The 22,981-nt window shown below is 36.6% G+C and overlaps 2 protein-coding genes across 3 annotated transcripts; both read right to left on the bottom strand.

Moving 5' to 3' along the window:
• Positions 1–1,527: 1,527 nt before the first annotated feature.
• On the bottom strand, positions 1,528–2,590 carry LOC103420052 (peptidyl-prolyl cis-trans isomerase 1). Its single transcript, XM_008358117.4, has one exon. The coding sequence runs from the start codon at positions 2,289–2,291 to the stop codon at positions 1,773–1,775; it is 519 nt and encodes a 172-aa protein (XP_008356339.2). The 5' UTR covers positions 2,292–2,590; the 3' UTR covers positions 1,528–1,772.
• Positions 2,591–4,496: 1,906 nt separating this feature from the next.
• Positions 4,497–22,733, bottom strand: LOC103436238 (uncharacterized). Of its 2 annotated transcripts, none has more exons than XR_011580538.1 (32): positions 22,487–22,733; positions 22,216–22,389; positions 21,684–21,779; positions 21,369–21,438; positions 21,129–21,262; positions 20,211–20,351; positions 19,974–20,131; positions 18,918–19,086; positions 18,591–18,689; positions 18,277–18,354; positions 18,132–18,191; positions 17,861–18,018; positions 17,406–17,607; positions 16,728–16,847; positions 15,737–15,822; positions 15,536–15,640; positions 14,503–14,580; positions 14,031–14,119; positions 13,660–13,808; positions 12,087–12,230; positions 11,890–11,997; positions 11,383–11,493; positions 10,741–10,845; positions 10,520–10,630; positions 9,745–9,908; positions 9,118–9,568; positions 8,625–8,732; positions 8,366–8,424; positions 7,199–7,578; positions 5,258–6,820; positions 4,921–5,128; positions 4,497–4,807 (listed from the first exon to the last, which is right to left on the bottom strand). XR_011580538.1 is itself a non-coding variant. In XM_008374659.4 (32 exons), the coding sequence occupies exons 1-32, from the start codon at positions 22,592–22,594 to the stop codon at positions 4,707–4,709; spliced, it is 5,892 nt and encodes a 1,963-aa protein (XP_008372881.3). In that variant the 5' UTR covers positions 22,595–22,733; the 3' UTR covers positions 4,497–4,706. The 2 variants fall into 2 exon arrangements, 1 of the variants encoding a protein (XP_008372881.3); XM_008374659.4 differs by having other exon boundaries at positions 7,199–7,583.
• Positions 22,734–22,981: the final 248 nt, after the last annotated feature.

Here is a 22,981-nt window from a genome sequence, read left to right as displayed (position 1 = left end):
ATGCATAACGTGGTATAGCTGCTATAGTAATACATTGGACATCTCAAATAAAAATTGAAACAATAAAAACATCTCATTTATTTTGTATTAGGTCACGTGGAACACATTCCACTTTCTTAACAGGTTGAAACGAACGGCTTCTTTGTGGTGAAAGAAGAAAAAACCCAACAATTTTTACTATTTTTAGTTACAAATTCAACCCTTTGTAAAACCACACCTAAGGACAACAACAAAAATAAAAAACAAAAATTAATGAAATTATGTTCTTAATGCCGGGAAATAGTCTGTTGTCTTACAAAATAAGAGGCCTCCTGTAAAACGACCTCAATTGTGTGCGTGGCGATACCTTTTAGATTTAGCAAGGGGTTGAGGGAAGTACAAAATTCACCAAAAGCCTCTAGAATCACTAAAGGACTTTTATGTGCCACAATTCAAATCCAATAGTATTAGAGTTTCGACTAAAACTCAAATTTTAGGTTCTAAATCTATTCCAACTTGTTTTAACTCTTGGATCAAATATGAGTTTTAATCCAAAATTCATTTTCGGGCAAATTTAGACCAAAAATTTTTCTTGGGTTATTGAGCTTGTCCACTACATATGTGTATTTCTTTTAGTTTTATATCTACATATATCTATTTTTTAATTTACTTTTTAAGAAGAAAAAAAATTATCTTTAAATTCGGACCTCCTATAGCTAAAAACAAAAACATATAAATATAGATTATAGCATTGGATGGACCACACACAAAGCTGACAAAAAAAGTACATAATTTATATCACATGTTCAAATGATCTGCATCATCAAATATCTGCCATCCTCCAATCCCCGCATTCTTACCTCTGCCTTTGCATTTTAAAAAGATAAAATCAATTTACATCCAACGAGTACATAAATTTCTAAAGTCCCAATCTGATTACAGACTACGTGGAAAAACATACTTATAACAATGTCACATTACATTATTAAACTCGCCACTCGCCATATCAGGGCCCATTTACATACAAGTCCTTCTCCAACTTTTTTCCACTAAAAGTTTATGAATATGCTCAACAATCCTAAATTCATAAATTTGACCATATTTAGATACCAAACATATCATGCTAAAATACCTACTTTTTATACTAAATTTACAAATTATATCACCAATAGAAAATAAGAAAAACTAATGAAAAAGACTTGAAAACTTTGAGTTTTAATGATAAGGACAAAATAAAGAGTAAAATAAATAATACCAAAATTAACTTTTTAATGTAAAAATATAATTTTTCGTTAAAATAAATAGTACCGAATACTTTTCGTTAAAATTCCTACAAAATAATCACTAGAGCAACAACCGTCCTCCAATCGTTTTGACTTAGAAATTTTGTTTTATAATTTCGGTCTCTTTAAAATTATCCTAAAAGCAAACGGTTCAACAACTAACAATTAAACATAATTAAACTGCATAATTAAATCACAAGCAATAAGCAAGCATAATTAATATTATAATATAAAGCGCTGGAAAAAAAAAAGTGGATAAAATAACTGAGAAAAAGCCTAATTTATTTAACGATAATAGCTCAGTTCGACAGAGAATAAAGAGTCTCAGATGAGAAACCACCGGAAGAGCATTAGACGGAAAATCAGATAATTAAACCATAATAAGGTCCATAACCCAAACCCTAATATGACGCCACCTAATTAGTACCCAAATTTAAAGACTCATAAGAACAAAGACATAGAACGACGACGTTTCCATCATCCACAGATGAGCTGCCGAAACGGCATCGTCTAGGAGAGCTGGCCACAGTCGGCGACCACCACCGGCTTCGAGGTCCTTCCCTGTCCAGACCCCACCTTCTCGATGTTCTTCACCACGTCGAGCCCCTCGACCACCTGCCCGAACACCACGTGCTTGCCGTCGAGCCACTCGGTCTTGGCGGTGCAGATGAAGAACTGAGATCCGTTAGTTCCGGGACCGGCGTTGGCCATGGACAAGATTCCGGGTCCGGTGTGCTTCTTGTTGAAGTTCTCGTCCGCGAACTTGGCGCCGTAGATCGACTCGCCTCCGGTGCCGTTTCCGGCAGTGAAATCACCTCCCTGGCACATGAAACCGGGGATCACGCGGTGGAAGGCGGATCCCTTGTAGTGGAGGGGCTTGCCGGAGCGGCCGACGCCCTTCTCGCCAGTGCAGAGAGCCCTGAAGTTCTCAGCGGTGCGGGGGGTGGTGTCGGCGTAGAGCTCCATCACGATGCGGCCGGCCGGCTGGCCTCCGATCGTCATGTCAAAGAAAACCTTAGGATTTGCCATTGCTAGGGTTTGATTGGTTCGTTGGAGAGGAGTGATTTGGGGTAAGAGAGTACGATTAGGGTTTGTGATGCGTGGACGAGGTCACGAGGACGAGGGGGTTTATAAAAGGGCTTCTGCGATGGATATCCAGGGCAAGCCTTTTTCAGCCGTTGGATGGGAACACGTGGAGAGAATCCGAAAGGGGATGGGTTAACCGTGGTTGGGTCGGGGTTTTAACCGTGGTTAAGTTATGGGGACCCGTGGCCGAGTGAAGTTACTGAAGTAGGTATATGCTCTTGTCATTATCCGGATAAGGGTTCGTCGACATCTCAGGAGAGAAACGACGCCGTTTGGAAGAGGGCCGGTTGGTCATGTTGCTGAGGCACACGTGGCACACATGCTCTTCAATCAAAAAGTGAAACACTGACAATTTTGACCGGTTTTACCGACCCTCATCTGGAGCAGATCCAACGGTGGAGATGTCACGAGGGTTAATAAGATGCCAACAAATATGTGAAGCCAAAAGATCTGAAATTACGGATCGGGGGGCCAATCTTTATGCGCCCAAAAAAAAAGAAGGGATAAATTAATGTATATCCATGGAGCATGGAACCACCAACCGTGAAAATGTGGTTGGTCCAATGATTTAAACATTTTAATTCGTATTTAATGTTATTTTTATTTCAATAAAAAAAAAAACAATCAGATTAAATTAAAGATTAGTCGGTTCTCAATGGAGTAGGCAAATAGATAGTCAAATCTATTTTGATAAGCCACAATCACGTAGGTAAAAACCTGCTCCAATGATGTAGTCAATTTCGCATGCAAATTTTGCCTGTACTCACAAGTCACAAAGTAGGCAATTTTCACTACTTTCAACCAATGTTCTAAAAGCCTCTGCATAGTACCGTCTAGGCGGTTGACTACAATCCCAATTAATTCATAACCGTTTGAAAATTAAAAAATGATGCTTATACACGCTTATGCATCCGCTAGTCAGCCTACACGCCCGCCTAGACCTGCCTAGGTTGTAACTTTCACTTAAATAGAAAACCGATAACTTTTATTTTGCATTTGATGCTTTTCAATAAAATGTAAGAACTTGTTGAATACTTAGTTAGATGAATACTTATTATATGCTTGTTTCCATGTTTTTAATATGTTCTAATACTTTATACTTTATTTAAATGTCATTTTATTTTACAATTTATATATCCCAAAACAATTATGTATTTTATTAAGAATAAAGAAGCACTTATTTATACAATATATAATTAACTAACTTAATTTGGCTAGGCCTTAACACATCGCCCGACTAACGCCTAGTGCTCGACTAGCGCCTAGCATTTTTTAGAACTCTGCTTTCAACATTATAGGCAAATGTGCCCCGCATCACTATTTTTTATAATAAAGTATTCCATGTAGAGGGAAAAATATAAAATAAAGTATAAAAGTAGATGTTAAATATGAAATAAACTAAAATTTGCCTACTTAATTTAACTATTCTATTGAAGTGATAAAACTTTTTTCTATGTCGCAATTGAGTGGCCAACTCACCACGTCAATAATTATAGGATAGTTTGTCTATTTTATTTACCTACACCATTGGAGATGCCAATGGAAAATATGAATCCCAAGTCAAATATGCTTTTATAGGGTCATTGTTCCCAAAAAGAGGAGGGCACTTTCTCTACAAAAGTTGGGGGATTCTCTTCAAATTATTCCAATTTCTTCTAGAACTAGTGATCATGTATGGTAATTTTCGTTGAGTGCTTGGCCATATCTTCTCCCAACACTCAACACGTGACAGTTACTAAGCAACATGTCCCATAACGAGCATTGCTTCAACAATCCCATCATTTTGTTCTAGATAAGTTGCTTCTTTTAGCCATTATTACACCTTGAATAACAAGCTCACCACCACCATTCTAACAACTTAAAACACTAACTTGCTTATTTTACCCTTGAAATCAAATTTCATTAAATTTGTGGTAACTCTAAATCACGTGAGGAAAGAAATAAAGAGAGAAAGGCAATGAAACCGCGACACTTCGCAAAAATACTTTTCCAAAATTACATGCAATGCCACGGTAAAGATACATGTTAGGTCCCACTAGTACCAAAAACAATGATAAACACCCATCATACCATCAAGCATGGAGGGAGGACCTTTTGGAAAAGGGAAGGACAGAAAATTCGCACGCGACAATGATAAATGGCCACGGATTCAACAAAATCTTGCCCATCAATCATACAACACATCTTTCTCGAAAGGAATTCAATACATACAAAATGGAATGGCCGAAAGAAATCCCACAATTTTATAAGCAAAATGTGGAATATTTCTGAAGCCATTCATCTGAGAGATACAAAGTTTTTACATTATCTTCCGAAGCCTTACAGTTTTCGGTTTTCGCCTATATGCACAAGATTATCTCACAGAAACTCATCGGCCTGTAACAGTCCTGGATAAATGACTGATACGATCTGTTTCAAGGACTTCACAGATGGTTTGAGGAAAGCGTGTCTCTTTGTCGCTACAAAACACATTACAAGAAAAAATGAGTACTCACTGAATGTGCAATAACTTGGTAAGAAACGACGAATTCAGTGCAAATGGAAGGCGGTATTCAGAGAAATGGAGTTTTACCTTTTATTAACAGTTTAACTTCCTTTGAAAAATCCTCCACACGCCCTAATACAGGTCTTATGCCATATATCTGTAGAACACAGAGTTCCAAGTGCAAGGCCATCTCCATTATTTGTACCAGTAAGCAACAGATACTCTGGACTTCGATTTGAATCTCGTTTGATCTGTTAGCCTCACACAGCTCCGTAACAATTGTAATTGCTTGGTCCTACATCGGAGATAATAACACATCCATGTTAAAAAGGAACCTCAACTCGAAACTTACAAGTTATGGTAGACCAGATGTTTTACATAATGAAACAAAAAGCTAGTCAAAGAACAAAAACTATCATCGTACCTGTAAGCCATGTAAGATCTCAGGCGTTGGAAGCTCAGGAAAATGGTCAAGATCAACAAAGCCAACCTCTTCTGCCCTTCTAGCAGCACCCTCAGCTTGTAAGCTGAGGAACTTTAGAAGGAGAAAAGTTATTCTGTAGATCTGTACGGCAATAGAGTCGGAGAAGTATGATTGAGAAATGTGATTGCCATTTACAGATGCTTGAGTTTTCATAATCAGCGCAGTAGATGTGGTAGGGATGGACGAGAATTTTGGTTTTGACACACAACTGAGGGCTGAAAGAGCAAACCATCCGCTTTTACTGTTGATAAATGAGGGTTTCTTGCAGCCATCAAAATCCTCTTTAAGGACAGGAGGACATAAGAGAGGGGCACTAAGAGTCGAAGGTTCTCCAAGCCGTTGAGTTCCCCGACTGATAAAAGCTAAAAGATGGATACTTTTCTCTCTCAACTGAGAATCCAATTCTTTCATGCACTTAACCCAGGAGTTCCAATGTTTTGCTAGCATACACATTAGCATGAGAGTGTGCTCAGTTTCTTTAAGATCAGAAAGAGAAGTTTGTCTCTGCTGAGCCCGAGGTCTGGTCTTGTCATGATCATTAGATGGGAAATCCGGAGCACTAAGATAGTAAGAAATCATATAGGCTTTCTCTGAAAAGAAGTAAGGTATTACATTCTCCACAAGATCAGAACAAGCAGAACTGTCTCCTAACGACTGAACCATAGCTGTGATGACTGCCAAACCAAGTCCCCAAATTTGCTGAGGCTTTTCCAGTTTCTCAGATGATGAGTTGGAATTTCTGTTATCAATAGTTACGGAAGAAGACATACCATCCAAGTATTCAGCGAACAAGAATCTCAGAGACGAGAGAAAGCCATAATTAATAAGCATTTCTGCACCCTGCCTAACACGGGCAAGAGTCAGAAAGAACTTCATTATAACAGGCACAGATTCAAGAGAATCTTTATCTTGAAGCTTCAGAATCACGCGCTGAAGCTGGAGGTGATTCTGTATAATGGGGAGCCAAGTGCTGGGAGTCAAGAAATTTCTAAGTATCAAGTCCGTAGTAGTTAGGGAGAGGGTTCCGTGCTCAACAGTAGCAGTACAGTTACAGAGAACTGGTAGTAGACTAAGACTCACATTAGATATTTTAGCCGCAACTTCGACAGAAGCTACATCTCTTGCCCCAACCAAATGCGACTTATGACAACTGAACTCCACCGCCGAGAGAAGCAACATAAGTAAGAGCCTTACTGCAGTGTCAACCCCCATATCTGATGGCCCCGTAACTAATGCTCTGAAATCACTCAACGCTTTAAGGCCAGAACCTGATGTTTTTAGTACAAGAATGCAAACAGACAGAGGCAGGCTTTTATGTGCATACATCATTAGATAGAGAAGCAATTCTGCTTGAGCCGCAAGGAAGTGGAAGACATCTTCAGAAGCACCAGGTACTGGAGCTAATGATTCTACTGTGTCGTGGAAACTCTGGCATACGTGATCTATGCACGAAAAAACAAGTTGATCAGGGATTTGTCTCGCTGTACTCTTCGTCTCCAGCGACTGCAGTAGCAGGCACACATGAATTAGTTTCAAAAGAAATAATATATTCGTAAAAAAAAATCCATACGACCTTTGACACAAGGTATAGCGTAGTGTTCATAAGACTAAATTGTCACTAATGCTGTTCAACTTCCAAAATCTTTGAAATGAGAAATCAGATGTTTGAAATAGTTTATACACAAAAATTACAGGTTCTGTAAAATATTACACATCAACATTTGTTTTTAATTAGCATCAGATGTAACATGTTTTAAACCATTACATCTTTTACATCTGCATGATCGTTAAAATATCCAACCATAAATAGCAGTTACAGATCAAGTTTTTAACAATGAGAAGGCAACTGAAAGCAAGTAGAAATTCTAAGAGAGTACTTACATTATCACCGTAAACAGTTAAGACACTTTTTAATGCTTTCAGTGCAGAAAGCTTCGAACTTGTTAGCAACGCCATTGAGTTTGCAGCTTTCATATGATGCAACATTGTTTCTGCAGTTGCCTTTGACTCCTTCCATTTTGAATAATCCCAAAGATCTAACCCCAAATCAGCACGTACACGTTTAAGATCAAACAAGTATGTCTCTCTTCCAGTTACAAAAAGATCACCATCATCCTTGTGTTGGTAAGTCTGAAAAACATTTGATTCAATCAGGAACCGAGAGAGTTCTTTGAATGGTCCAGCACTGATTTCACGGCCTTCAAGCTCTCCTTGCAGATGATAATAGAGATCACTAAGTATCAAATAGTTTGGCTCCTTCCCTGCACTGAAAAAAGATAATATATTATTCATACATAGGCACATACTTATCATGAAATATTCATTGCTTCCATTTCCTCACGTGGTACTCTCAGCATTCTTATGAGATATAACACATCTTATTTAAAAAGTAATATGTTAAACAAATAACAAAAATCAAATATGGTCTTCAAAGCCTATGCAAATTGAACCACCCAAACTTATGATTGCATGTCACCACTTAAACGGTTTGTCAAATACTAGAACACAGTATCAACTTTAAGATCACGGGGGGATGTTCATCATATACGGTCATTATAACAAAAAGAAACACTGTTACATGCACATGCATAAAGTTGACAGCACATGCACACAAACGGATCCAAATATAACTACTGAACGCGACAAAATGGGCTGATGATATGTAGTCAATCGACATACAGGGAATATGAATACAGGCAAGAGAATAAAAATATTTTGTAATGTTTTGAAAAAAATATAAAATAAAATAAATTGTACCGTACATCTTGACAAAAGCATTGAATAACTCTTCCAAGGTTCAGTAACTAAATGCTTTACTTATACTTTGTTAACTTCAGGGACTCAAAATTAAAGTTTCACACATCATTCATACCACAGGAAGGACTGTTTTCTCACTATAAGAAAACATTTACCAGTAGGGACAGTTACAAATATCCAGAATCCTCAGGCCGTATAGAGGCAGTTTGTTGACTTAAAAATGCCTTGTTCAAAAGTGGAGGTGCTGAGTATAGAAATTCCAACAGAAATTAACAATAGTAAACATATCACCTGTAACCATGCTGTGAGTATTGAGCTAACAATTCAGAAAAAGCAGGATGACTTCTCAGCTGCCGATGAAGAAGGGTAAAAAGAAAGGTAACAGCAATCAGATATGATGCAAATTTTACAATCTCAATTTTAATAAAACGGAAAGTATTAAATATGAGAATCTATGAAATTAGAAACTAAACTGAACCTTTAATGGATTTCTCAACATACAATTATCTTGGATTACAAATTAAATAACACAATCAAGAAGGGATCGAACCTTATTTGACAGGATTCTAGACTTCTCAAGTAATGACACAGACAAACTTCCTGCATCACCAATTGATAAGTTCACCATCACATGAGCAGTTATTACACTCGCAGCAACCTGTTAAGTTACAGAGGTATGAATACTGCATTCTAAAAATTAAGAACCTATAAGAAAAAGTCTGACATCCTATCAAGGAACAACTTCATTTATAAGTTAGTACTAATGTATGTCATACAGCAGATTGAACAGAGCAATGCATAAGCGAGAAACTTTTTATACAAAAAAGGACTTTCCTAGAGCAGTGAACGTCAGCGGAACACTAAATGCTTCAACTTATAAAACATAATGCAACCAACAAAAACGCACAGAATGAATGAAGATGAAATCATACGTGATAAATAGCCAACCAAAGTGAAGAAAACCCCAGGACCAAAACCACAGACAAAATTCACAAGTTAAAATTAGCAGACTCGTAGAGAAAATAATTCTAACTAGAACTTACCTTCGCCCGCAAATACAACTCAGGGTCATACTCACAATAGGTAAGTGACTTGGTCAGATTGCCCAAAACAGAGCTCCCACACCAGGCTGATAAAATATCTTCAAGATCTGCAGCTTTTGATTTTTCTGATCTTACTGTATTTTGTTGTGATTCAGGCAGCTGTTTTACAAATGACTCCGCATGTAACAGCTTTTTGTGCAGGAACATGTCATGCGCTATTATTTCCAATATGGCAGATTGGCACTGGTATCTGACCGACAAATCTTCAACTTCTGTCTCAGCATTTTCAGGTGGAGGAGCTTGCATACTAGAAAATATCGAAATAGGACCGGACAATTTTTTCCAGAAATTTTCAGAGCTTTTCAGGCATTCCAAAATATTAGTGTACTGACCAGCACCTTGCCACAGCGCCCTTAGAAAGTTAAGAACATTCAGCAGTATTCGGGGATTGCTGCAGATTTAGAAAAAAAAAAAAAAAATGTTCAAACTGAATGCGACTATTCAAGATATGATCATATCAATCTCAGAAAAAAAAAATTGCAGAATTTTCAGGACTGCAAGGTAAATGATGAAAGGGAAAGTAACTGACTAAGAAACAAAATCGAGAATTCAATCAAGACTAAGTACCTGTTGATAAGATTATTAGATCTTTCAATGTGATGCAAAACTGCATGAACAGCGCTTGCCTTTTCAGACTCAAAATCATTTGTTGGCAGCTTCACACCGCCACCATTACTCAGTTGGACATCCTTATTCGCTTTGGTTGGTAATACAGCAACAAGAAAAGCAGGCTGTATGAATAAACAATTAAATAAGAAAAAGCTAAACCACATAGTGGAGGACTCCAGGGAAAGGTTTCACTATAACTACAAAAGTTTGCTTTGGCAAGGAAATGCATTAAAATTGCCACCATATGCACACAAATACAATGCAATCCAATTAACTAGTTCTTTTTTGGAAAAAAAAAAAGAAAAAAAAAAAAAAACTAGTTCTTTGGTTGGGTCAAATCAATCTAAAACACTTTTTTCTCTTTTTTTTTGCAACATAAATTTTTCTTACTAATCAAGCAATAAAATTGGAAGTTGACAAGGCAGCATTCACTTCAAAGAAACAGAGTTAAGTAAATTAGGGCAATCGATTGCTAAAACACAATGCTTGCCAATCTAACTAAATATTTGTGAACGATAAGCTCGTATGTAAACACAGAATTTAAAAGTACTTTTTTTCCAAGAAATTGAAAAAAACAATTAAAATTTTGAGGCATTAACCAAACAATTGTGAAGATACCTTAAATTAAGTGGAAGGAACTGGACCATTAGCATTCTTTCTTTTCTTTCCTAAGTCTATGAGTGATGCTCCAACAATTAAAAAAATACAGAACTTAACACCTACTGTAACAAACCTGATAACGCGCAGCAGAAGTGAGGAGATTGACTGCAGCAACAAAGAGATCTTCATTCAATTCCGACTGCTCAAGTAGTATGTAACTAATAGAATGCCTCAGCTCTCCAATCTACGACGGTTCAGTAGTGCCACAAACAGATTTAGAAGCAGTTGATTCACTCAAGTGAATTTACAAGAAATTAACATGGAACTAAAAGATAAAACATAAACCAACATTACCTGTTTGTCATCCAGACCGAAGCTGCTACCAAACAAATACGGTTGCATAAAATCGGCCATCATCAAGAACAGTGATAAAACCCTAGCAGCACCAACTTGTATTCCCTGCGTTGGGAACTCGAGAATCTTAATAAAGATGCTAAACAATTATAAGAATACCATCCCACCTACCATCAAGCAATTCAGTTAAGGTCAACAAAGAGTCAAAGACACATTCCCCCATTTTTATAGTCTGCCCAACCTTTTCATAATTAAATGCAAATAAGATGTGCATAATGCTATATTCTATCCAGTAGTGCATGCCAGTTTGAAGGTAAAAAAATCAGCATTACGCGCCTATCATGCCCAATGGTCTGAGTAACAAACCACTGAATGCAATTATAAGTTTCCTATGAATCCATGTGTTGTACAAAGTATATAAAACAGAAACAAATTGACATGCAACTCCCACAAAACAATAATTAGATAGATAATGGACACAAGTAAATGGGGAACTATTCCAGCAGAACTAACAATAAAGAAATCAACATTGTAATTTGATAATATATATGTAAATACACAGTTACCCAACTGGGAGAACTGTATTATTTAGAAACATATCAAAGAGAATGTAATCAACAATTGAGCATGGAGAGGCCATACAGGATTGCGAAAGTAAGATATCAAGGACACAAGCGCTGCAACAACAGGAAATGGTTTTGTTGCTGATGAGAAAACTGCTTGATGAAAAAATGGAGGACTGGAAGATATATCCTGAAAATAAACCCGACTGAACATCAACTACAGTACAGAATAAAAATACAACGTGTAAAACCAACCATCATATTACAAATAAAGAAATATAGCTATCACAGATTCAAAGATGCATATAGTTGGCAACTACACAGAACACTCTAGAATAGGGAAAAGAGCAGACAAGATTTTGTTATACAGTTGACTGCTCTTTTTCCCTTTTAAAGCAAGCTAGAGGGGATTTATTTTTCAAACTTGTAATGTACATCAAGAAAACTCACTTTTGAACAGAAACAAAACACCAAATCTGTACATCATCTAAGTAATACCAAAAAATTGTAACATGTGCAACTTTAAAAGTCTTTCAAACAGCGCATACAATCAAAATGCATATTCAACAAGCTTATGTCCAAATACCTTAGAAAATTTAGAAAGCATGATGAAAAGAATATCTAAAACAGAACATATAGCCATCTGTAAGCCTTCAATCTCTGTTAGATCAACAAGCCGGCTGAAATAAAGTCTCTGCAGAAAAATGCTCCCAAATTAGTGATAAGCACAAATGACAGCAGGTCATCACCAAATAAGATTAAAAGATACATAGCATAGCCCACCTCCAGTGCTTGGGTGGTTGTACAAACAATCCGAAAGAGAGTACTATGGATGGAAGAATCAGACAGTAACCTATCCAGGATGGCTTCATCCAACTTTCCAGAGCATGATATTGATGTAATACATTTTTTCATCACTTCAAGCACCTGAAACAGTAAAATGATGTTGGACTTGGCCTTCCCGCCATAATTGACATTTACAACACCAAGTTTCCATTTCATAAGTAAACAGTTAACTAGCATTGAGAAGCCACATTCAGGTGCAGAAAACAATGTTCTGTACCATGTATGCATGCATGCATTGATGCACACTGCAATTCCCTAACAGGAACACATTGATGCAGACAAAGTTTCTGATATGAATTCATTTACAAGCTTGGTTATTGGGCTCACGTGTATCAGCTTAAAAATATGCTTACAACTTGATTCTTTTATGCTTTTCTTTTCTTTGATAACAAACAGTATAAACACTATTAAAATGAAGTGAACAGTACAACATTGAACAAGTAAATCCACTAAAGATACTTTAGTTCTATAACAGCTTGTTATCTACTCAACAGTTCTGGAAGATCATTCAAATTAAGGAACAAAAGGAGATAAATCATTCAAAATTTCCAAAAATTGAACTTCCAACTCATTGGAAGTTTGGAATATAGGAAATTGGAGATTGACAATTGGCACATCATGGACAAATTATATATATACTAAAAGAGTAACATTCAAATGAATTCCTATTTTGTCCCTTTAGACTCAGATCACTGTTACTTCTACAGTGGATTTCCTCTTCCCCCATTCCCATAAGTAACCAAAGATCACGAAGAAAAGAACTAACTCCCATTGGAATGTCACTCCAAGGACCTTAATTCGAAACTCTAGCCACCACAATAAAGCCTCACATAGTGGCATCAATGCCAAATCGAACACGAACGGAAAAAAGCCAAAGCGATTATCATCCCAATGGAAATCTTTACAGCCACCTCCTAAAAAAACCCTCTTCCCTATTTAACTGCACTCTCATTCATATTTTAGAAAGGTATCTGAAAGATTCATGAATCATATGCCTCGTACTCTTTAACTGGTTAAGTTACATCAATTAAAAGAACAAATGCAGAAGGTATACGAAAGACAAATGGCTTCGCACTCACAGCTTAACAAGCTACAACAAATATGATAACAACTGCATGCAGAATAAATGATTTGACCTCGTATGAATGGAAAAAAAAAAAAAACTTGATTTTCCAAATTTCTTGTCATTTCTATAAATCTATAGGTGTTTAATAACAATAAAATTACTCTCTTGTATGTGCCTGTGTGGAACCATCAATTTTCTCGGTGTTTGACGGTTTAACGCTGATATACGACGCAATCCAATTACTAAGACCAGATCAGAATTTATGTTAGTTATACACAAACCAAAAGTCTGAAATCCATCAGTTTACATCCTAGTGTGTTCCATACGCATATAAATAAACATTGGGAACCAACTTGCCACAATACCAGCACAAGAGAAACCAATTTATGTTAGTTATACACAAATCAGAAGGCTGAACCCCATCAGTTTTCATCAAGGCTGTACCTTCAATGTTACTCTCCAACGATCATGCTTCACCTTGTATTTCCAGTATTCATGGTTAACAAGAACATACTGAACAGAGAAAACAATTAAATCCTGGACAGCATCATTTTTTAATCCTGTCTCCATGAGACCTAGAGTAAAGTCCAGCACTGCAACATTTTAAAATCATCCGTGTCAAAGCAGAAAGCTAAGTATAAAAAATAAAACCAAAAAAAAAAAAAAATCCAGTACTTCATATTTTATTGTATGTATCAACATATTTTAGTACAAAACAAATCAAGATAGAACTAAATGATGTTATACCAGCAAAAGCACATCAATGCAAGACTTAGCAAAACAGAAGATGGCAAAATGAATGATTTAACATATACCTGATATAGTCAATGAGCAGTAACTATCATTCTGCTCACAGTCAATTAATAGCATCTTTGCTAGTTTTCCAGAAAGAAACCATGAACCACTAGAAACAAAAAACAAAAAAAAAAGTGATAGAAAAGGTTAGAACAAAAAAAGAAAGTGCAAAGCTGAAGAAGTGCCATAAAGAGAAACAAATCTTCTACAACACAACTGGAAACAAGTAGAGCGTTCCCAGGAAAAAAAAGTACCAAACGAACAATTATACAGGAAAACAAATTGGCCAGCAATATACAGTGGCGAAAAATGTCTTATGAAGAATGCCAGACAAAACACTGAAAAATAAATAGAGATAAGAAAATTAAATAAAGCTCCACTTTAGATAATTGTATACCTCAATTAACTTAAAGTAAGAATGTGTAACACACATTTTTATGTACGCATGATAACAGCAGAACAAAGAAAGCTGATATTTTCTCAAAGATTCACCTTGATGGATCATTGCGGCCATTGCTGAAATCAAATATATTTGCCTTTAAAGCCAGCTCGGACACACGAGAAGGGGAACTGTACAATAAATGCATCTTAGAAAAACAGGTTGTGCTCACATCCGGCCTAGGCCAACAACAATTCAAGCAATAATTATAGGCTCAATAACACTCAGAAGTTCGGGATATATTATTTACTCACACAAAGAATATAAGAGTTCAAAATATTGCATATAAGATTGCACTATTAATTTAAAGAATTATGTCATGTCCAACTAGGACTGCTAGCAGTGTAGGGAAGTCATCGACGCCAGCTTTATTTTCTTATGAGGAAAGAGAACCTTGTTACTATCAAAGCAAAGTTACAAACACAGTGAACAAGTATCCACCAAAACAAAACAAACCTACAACAATGAGCCGTATCAAACATCAGAATCATAACATCAAACTCTCATGCATACGTACCTAACAACACATTTCCAGTTGAAGACATATTTGAGTAACAGTTTCTAGTCAATTGCATGCGACAAGGCTAAAATTTTATATAGAAATTAACTTAAATATTAAATATTTAGCATTTTTGCATGCAATGGACTAGCAACTTGTTAAGTGTATCTATACTTGCACCATATCAATAAATATTAATTTTTATTTCAGAAGAGAATGCTTTCCTGTGTGTCATCTGCATTTCCTCCTGGTACAGAGGATATCAAAGGGGGAGGAGTAGGTTTGAATTGGAATTTGGGTGTGGGGTTAACGGCTCTCTACCACTGGAGCTACAAGCTCCCATCATATCTATAGTTCTTCCAGTTTCACTTATTGCTATGGTTGTACTAAATGAAGGCTTTAGATAATAGCACTAAGACTTTATGAAAACTTTCAAAAGACAGTTTTTCTGTCAATTTAAGTATAGCACAAAACCACAGCATTAGATGGGAAAGGAGTCTTCCACATAGTAAGGATATCAAAATACCCTGAATTAGAAAGACACACAGATACAGAACAACTCAAAAGAGAATAGGGGATAAAGTTACCATCTTAACATCTTTGCCAAAATATTTATACCCACGGACATCAGAGCAGCACCGCCCGAAGTAGGAGATAGTTTTCTGACCAAAGTGCAAATGATCTCAACCAACCTGGATGGTAAAACAAGAAAGTGCCAATTACAAGAAATGCTAATATAGGCAAGAAAGAGGAACACACAAGCACAAACAAAAAGGTTGCATGATTACCGCATATTACTTTCTATCTGTCCACCCATGTCAGTTGATTGGAAATGCGATGAGCTCCAAATGTCCATCAAAGCAAAACATACCGCCTAAATAAAACACCAGTACGAAAAGCTTGGTAAAAAAGAGATGGTTACAGAAATGTAAAGAAATTAAGAGAGGAGGGAAGAGGGGAAGGAAACAAGGCAAGGTTAAGCTCAATTGCAGCTAAACTATTCTCTGTCCACTCTAAACAGCACAAGAACTCAGAAGTTGGTGGTGGAGGCTGATAAAATGTTATCATATTTATGGCAACCCAAGGGGAAAACTATTTCAACGTTCTGATTGCATCCACATTTATTTAATACAGCTTAATCGAGATTCAAGGCCTTAGGCTTGACACGTTAAGGCATAAACCTTTCAGAACTCTATAATAACAAAAATATAAAAAATTACCAACTTCCATTCAACCATTAAACATATAATTCAACCAGACCATCAAACTTGAATACAGATCCAAACAATATAATCAAAAAAGCAATTCCAGTAAGGGAAAATCTCCCCTTCACACATTCTAGTCCTCCTCATCGTCGCTACAAAGATCACCATGCAAACTACCATCAGGTTATTGGAGTTAAAGGGTGTTTCTGAAGCTTTTACTGTTAGCACCTTAAACTATGCCTTTTGGGGCATGTTTTATTATGTTTCGAAAGTGTCATTTTATCCCAAAAAGAATAAGCCTTGACGAAAAGTGTATGCCTCAGCCAATTAGAGTATGCTAAATGGGATAAATGCTAAAAAAAGGAACCCTATAAAAAACTGAATGCCTCGCTATGAGGCGATCCTCAAGGTGTGCCTGGCTCAAACTTTTTAAAACATACAATAGAGCATGAAAATCACCAAATTTCATAGAGAAAAACCAAATGTTAACAACAAATTGTAACATGAACTAATTGATGTAACCAATAGGCTTCGAATCCATAAAGACTCCAGCAATGAATGATGAAAACCATACTGTGTTAAAGGTAACCATCCGCCTAAATAGGTCAAGGATAAGAAGAGCCTCGTCATTTCTGTCAAAATACAGCTCCTGGGACAGGCGCATGAGCAATACTAGCACCCCAGATTGTTTATACTGTACAAAAAAGGCATAAATTAGCACGAAACAGCAACCAAATAAAATTTAATTGAAAATACAGTTGGATATCTTATATTACTTTCCTTGATATACTGTTTTACAACCCACTTAGTAAGAATGGACATGTCACCCATTATCTCAGAAAAAACCATGGCTAGTAGAAAGTAAAGGAAGACAAAATCAAAAAAGATAAAGGAAGATAATTTAAGAAATAAAATTTTGATGTCGCACACGTAGTGTGTATAATTGAGACATAAAAAATTAGAACAATTTAACCTTTTGAGGATGGTAATAATTTTTTACATGACAACTCCTGAAAATGACTATTCAATTTTCAAACTACACTAGAAAGAGCATTTTGCAAAACATTGAAGAGGAAGGAGAAAAACAACACACACAGATAAATGCACTAACATTGGAAAAGTCTCTTTAAAGTATAACCTAATACCCGTGCACTTATAAGCAGTTGAAAGTCTAGTGATATTTGTCTAGAATATACAAAAGTCACCAATACAAAGTAATTACCAATATTAGTTAAAGTAATTAGCCATTTACCTCCCATCGTACAAGAGCGGTATTTCCACTAACTAATCTTAAAACATGTCCACAAGTTTTACTGGGAATAACCAGACCTTCAAATCCAGGAACAAGCAGAGGGAGGTGCGTCTCAACAATTTGAGACATGTCCTCCCCAACGGAGCCATTATTAATCTCAACAAGGGATGAAATACCCACAGACTTATCCAAAAAGTTATACCTGTTGACAGGATGATTACACAACAATGAGGGAACGACATAATAATTCATTCTTTAGATAATCGATTATAATTAATCGATACAAAAATTCTTCTTATTATCAAGTTCAACTAATAAAGTAAAAACTTCCTGACTGAGGATTTTGATAACCAAATTAAAGTTTAACCCTACACCCATATAGTGATTAGGTCTATAACTCATTTTGTTTATCAAAAACCAGAATTTGGACAACCATGCCAAATAAGTCTACTTACACACATTCTGCAGGCCAAGTTCCTTCACAAAGTGATGATAAAAAGCGAACTAGTTCCACTGTCCTGAAAGGAAATTCACCCTCTAAGTTGCAAAGAAGACAACGGATAGGGCCATCAATAAAACTCTCACGATCCCAAAACTGGATACAAAGTGACTCCTGCAAAATTCAGAAGAATTTCAAATACACTATTCAAACAATAATCGCAATTTGAACTTTATAATAATTATTTTATTGAATCACAGATGCTGGAAGATAAGACGTGTCCAAACCTCTCCCTGATAAATTTTGCAAAGAATATCCAGTATTAACTTCAGAGATTTATCTTCCAGCTGCACAAAACAAGGACAGAAGAAATAAGAAATACATCCAACAAAATGCCAACAAGGTTTTAGCAGAGGTCCATTATGCATTTACCTGAAGATTGATCTCATAAGATGCAATAAATGCAGATATAAAAGTTCTCAACACACTGTGATACCCATCAGCAGGCCCCTAAGGAGAAGGAGACACAAAAAATATCACTGTTTAGGAAATGAAAAGACTTTGCGAGGGAAGAGACCAAAAAATGATTCTTAAAATGGAAAAGTCAAAACATAAATCAGAACTCGTTGACACCTCGAGACGGATCCCAAGCGGCGAAAAAACCAAGCAGAAAACTTGAACATATGGGGCACCACTAGAAACTGATCACTCTAAACACATACACTTACAAATTGAGAATAACTTACATCTGATTCTTTCAATACATCACTTTGAAGGATTTCAACACAATAAGACAAAGATGCAGCCTCGAACGCTTGACGAACATAACCAACATGATCAATTTCCTGGAAAATTAAAGAAAAACTAAGCACAGTAATTATGGGAATTGTTATTAGCACTCCAAAATTCTCATTTTGCACTCCAAGATTTCTATATTTAGAAAGAAAAATACACTTGTGAGGAGTGCAAAATGCGATTTTTGGAGTGTTACTGTGCTAATAAGAGTTCTCTTAATTATTTCTATTATTCATACAGCCTGGAATTGGAGACAACATATGTGCAGAACCACATACCATTAGTACATTGCTCTCTTCACTACCTGGAAGTGATGAAATCAGACAAAGAAAAACAGCCCAGGCTAGAATTAATGGACCTGCTTCTTTTGTTTCAAAAGCATTGAATGTTGAAATTATCGCTTCCATCTCTTGGACATCAGCCAAAGTAAAAACAAATGTGCCCTGCCTGAGGAATAACACAAGTGGTCTAACATTTACAAAAAGAAAATAAGAAAGGATATAGTTAAGGATGTATAAAGTGGCAATTTAAAAATGGACACAAAGAATAGAGTGAACAATAGCATATAAGCCCTAAGGAATCAACCACTGTTTGGAATGATACTGATGAAGATTAACAGTTTTCATTTGAATAAATAAAAAGAAAGTTACCCAGCACTAATAAGCATATATGTATACCTATGGTCCTATGATTGCAAACCTAAAATTATAGATTGTCCTGAATTCCCAGTCACATTCACATCACAGGCTTGGCTAACAGCATGCTTATAGATCAGATAGTAGTTAAGCTTCACTCAGATCGGGAATCAGTGTTTGGATATGGAAACGTTCAACCTAGACTGCCCATATTATTTTAAAGATTTCTAGACTTGCTTGTAATGAGTCAGTGGTTCTTATTTATATATAAGTATCAATCATATTGCATTCACATGAAAAAATAAATAATAAAAGAGCATATCATCTGTGCTTGGGTTTTCATAGTTAGTAGAATTTTTTGACCCAATAGAAACCAATACTTAAGTCCGCCTTTGTTATTTTAACTCAGTCGTGTCTAAAATACAACACCATGTCTTAATGATGAGGCAAACTAAATGCACGCAGCATCTGCCTCGCAAGTGGATTCCACCTCAGGACATTTCATCCCTTGGTCTCCGCCAAAGGAATCTTCATTGAGTACATAAGCGAAAAAAATGTTGCACTGTAATGTGCAAGAAAGGTGATCTCCACAATCTAGATATTTAAATGTACAAACCAACAATTTGACCAAAGATATTTAGTGTTGCTAGATCATGACTTGCAGAATGAATACAAGATGCATCCTAACTAGCTAAGAACCTGAAAGGGATTGCATCGTGAACCATCTGGAGAAGACTTTCCAGGTCCAGGGTTTCTATAAGGATGAGAAGCAGCTGGACTTTGGTTTGATAAGAAGAACGTAGCGCTTCAGTTGATACTGCCAGATTTTCAAAGTTATAGGACCCAGATAAAGTTCCCTGCAGGACAAAGGTTTTGACTTGGACTGGATAAGAGAGTACTTTGTAAATGAATTATGTGACGAAGATAACAAAATACCTTATAGAGCAAACACAAAGTTTTCCACCTTTCACCATTACAAGTACAAAATGACTCATAATAAGCAAGGAAAAGAATGTCCAAAACCAAATTGTCTTCAATTAGTGTCTCCTCGGCCCACAAAGTGAAAAGGTCAAGATCCTAATAAAGCAACCAGACAAGATAAAATAAGGCTTTGTAACAAATACATAATTATTCAATTCCAATAAAAATGTGCATGCACACATGTACCCATGCGTCGAGACACGTATTTGTACATGGGCATCAACGTAGAATTTCAAATATAAATAAGGAAACATAAGACATAAGATTGGTCAAGTCAGCAGAATAAACTATGATAGGATCGTCCAACTTGCTGAAGCTAAAACTTGTTCCACCTCTTCTGTCCTAGAGCCTCATATGAATGTAAAACAAGGACAGCTAATAAGATATTCCCCACCCGAATACATGATTCATAGGCTACTGCACAACGCATGACAGTAGGGACTTGTTACTTGTTAATATCTGGCTTAAAACTTCCCCCAGGTGTTGTTATAGCAATGACTCCCACAGTCCCACTAGGTCACCATAACCTTAGTTTCACTTAACATAACAATATGAAATCCTTGTAAATGATAAATACCAAAGAGGAGTCTCGTCCATTGTGTCAGCTTCCTATCGCCCACTAATGACATTGTAGCCAAAGCTGGTCAATCATGCAATAAGCTGTTATTTCGACATCAATGAACTTCGTAATTTGGCATAGCACATCCCATAAGAATGAAAAGAGTAAAAGGGTGCCCGAAGAGGGAAAAACAATAATTGCTCCGCTAGGGAGTAGGGATTTATAAATCTAAAGGGGTAAGATCATATCTGCCATCTAGTTTAGAAGACTCAAAATCGAACAGAGTACGTTCTTGAATTGGGATTTAAGCATACCATTTGTTCCGGGTGACTGGAGGAGAAAAGGACTTGCAGCACATTTATCAGCTTCACCTCCAATCCGTCAGTAATCAACTTTAGTGCTTCCTTCTTAATAGCATTACCATCTCCAGAGACGCTTTCCAAAGACACTGCATTAATGATCAATTCTCAACCGTTGTTGAAGTACAGCTCTAAAAATGTATCCTGATGCCATAGATAGTTTAAATGGAGAGGTGGGACTGTTGATTGACTTACAAGCATGTGTGAGAATACTCCTGGTGCACTTCAGCAGGCACTGCCGTTCAACATAATAGTGAATAATCACCTGTGTGAGGGAAGAGAAGGGGGAAAACAAAGACAAATTAAGTGAGACAGACCACTAGCAATAAATGTCCCTCTTCTTTTTCTTTCCCTGTTTGTGGTTAAAAAAATGTCCGATTCATGTAAGCAGCAAAAAATTTTGTTCACACTGAGCTCATCCAACCTGTACCCAAGTACTTCGAACATAGGAACAATTATAGCATCCAACATTCATATAAGTCGCAGTCAGACAATAAGTGAGATACTAACCGCATAGAAATACTCGTGCAGTATAGAGTCAAGAGCTACATCTTTGTTCTCGAGAGACCTTTCAACAAGAATGTACGATTGCACCTCATCTAGACACTTTAGACAAACAACAAAATCAGTTTCGTAGCAAATGGAGAATCAATGACCATCATTATTTTCTACAGAATACCAAATCTACATGTTTCCAACAACATTAGAACATGCTATTAAATCAACTAAGCAGCACCCAATTGTTGAAAATTTGCATGTGGATCATTAAAATCTCAGAAAAAGTCTCATTACAAACGATTTCATTAATCCTAAAACTACTTGATTAGTTTTACAAGTCGGTAATTGTCATTGATAATCCAAAACGAAATCAAAGTTCTCGCAGAGCCCGAAATCAGAAAAACAAAAACTTTTACACTAGGCCGAAGTTCGAATTTGGAATGTTTGGTTGATTTGAAAAATTCAAAATGTATGTATATATAAACATCAGATGCACACACATTTTAAAAGTAAAAGTGGCATAAAAGCAGCAGTACAAACTCACCAAATAGGAGCTGACTTTCAAAGCTTTATCTTTCAACTCAGGCTTTATATTCAACTGGTGAGACCCAATTTTCACTTGCTGTGAATTCAAAGCCTCCCTCGAATTCTCATTGGGCGGCTTGAAGCGAGACACTGTGTCCACGAACCAAGCGTGATTCTCCGTTAATTTCTTTACCTAACCAAAATACCAACCAAGTTCAACACTTTTCATACATGCATATATCTATAGAGAGAGAGAGAGAGAGAGAGAGAGAGAGAGATGGGGGGTTTACCAGAATGGGAGGGAGGTCGGAGGAGAGAGAGGCATTTTCGAGCTCGGTGAGTAAGAGAGAGAAAGAGTCCCACCAGAGCGAGGCGTCGATGGACTTAGGGCTCGCCATTGATGGAGCTTCGATGTTCAGAGAGGTGAACTTAAAACCCTAAAAGAGTGTTTCTCAGTTTCAGAATCATAAACCCAGAAAATTTTATGATTTTTTATTCTTTTTCGCGCTTCAGAGTTCAGAGCAAGTGAGAAAACCTAAATCTGCCAAAATTGGGCTCCAAAAATTTTAGTTTAGTTGGGTCACAAACGACGAAAATTGGATTTTTTTTATTGGGCTCAGGTTTGGGCTTCGTGCGGGTATCTGCCGGATTTCCTAATGTGGGCTCTAGGGGGTCCTCTCTTATCGTTTATTTTTTTAGAACTTAAACCTCTCCCTCACTTACCCTAAACCTGAAATTGTTAGAGTTGCAAATGGTTTGTAGCTTTAATTTTATTTTTCTTTTGG

The sequence above is a fragment of the Malus domestica genome, chromosome 05 (assembly GCF_042453785.1).
Source record: "Malus domestica chromosome 05, GDT2T_hap1".
NCBI lineage: Eukaryota > Viridiplantae > Streptophyta > Magnoliopsida > Rosales > Rosaceae > Malus > Malus domestica.
This window is presented reverse-complemented; position numbering and strand designations above follow the sequence as displayed.

Bases quoted from the DNA above. Each gene is read 5' to 3' on its own strand.
- LOC103420052 (XM_008358117.4), bottom strand. From the start codon at position 2,291: ATGGCAAATCCTAAGGTTTTCTTTGACATGACGATCGGAGGCCAGCCG.
- LOC103436238 (XM_008374659.4), bottom strand. From the start codon at position 22,594: ATGGCGAGCCCTAAGTCCATCGACGCCTCGCTCTGGTGGGACTCTTTC. The intron at 6,821-7,198 runs GTAAGTACTCTC...CTGCTACTGCAG, and splicing joins TAACTGTTTACGGTGATAAT to TCGCTGGAGACGAAGAGTAC. The intron at 4,808-4,920 runs GTAAAACTCCAT...TGTGTTTTGTAG, and splicing joins AGTTAAACTGTTAATAAAAG to CGACAAAGAGACACGCTTTC.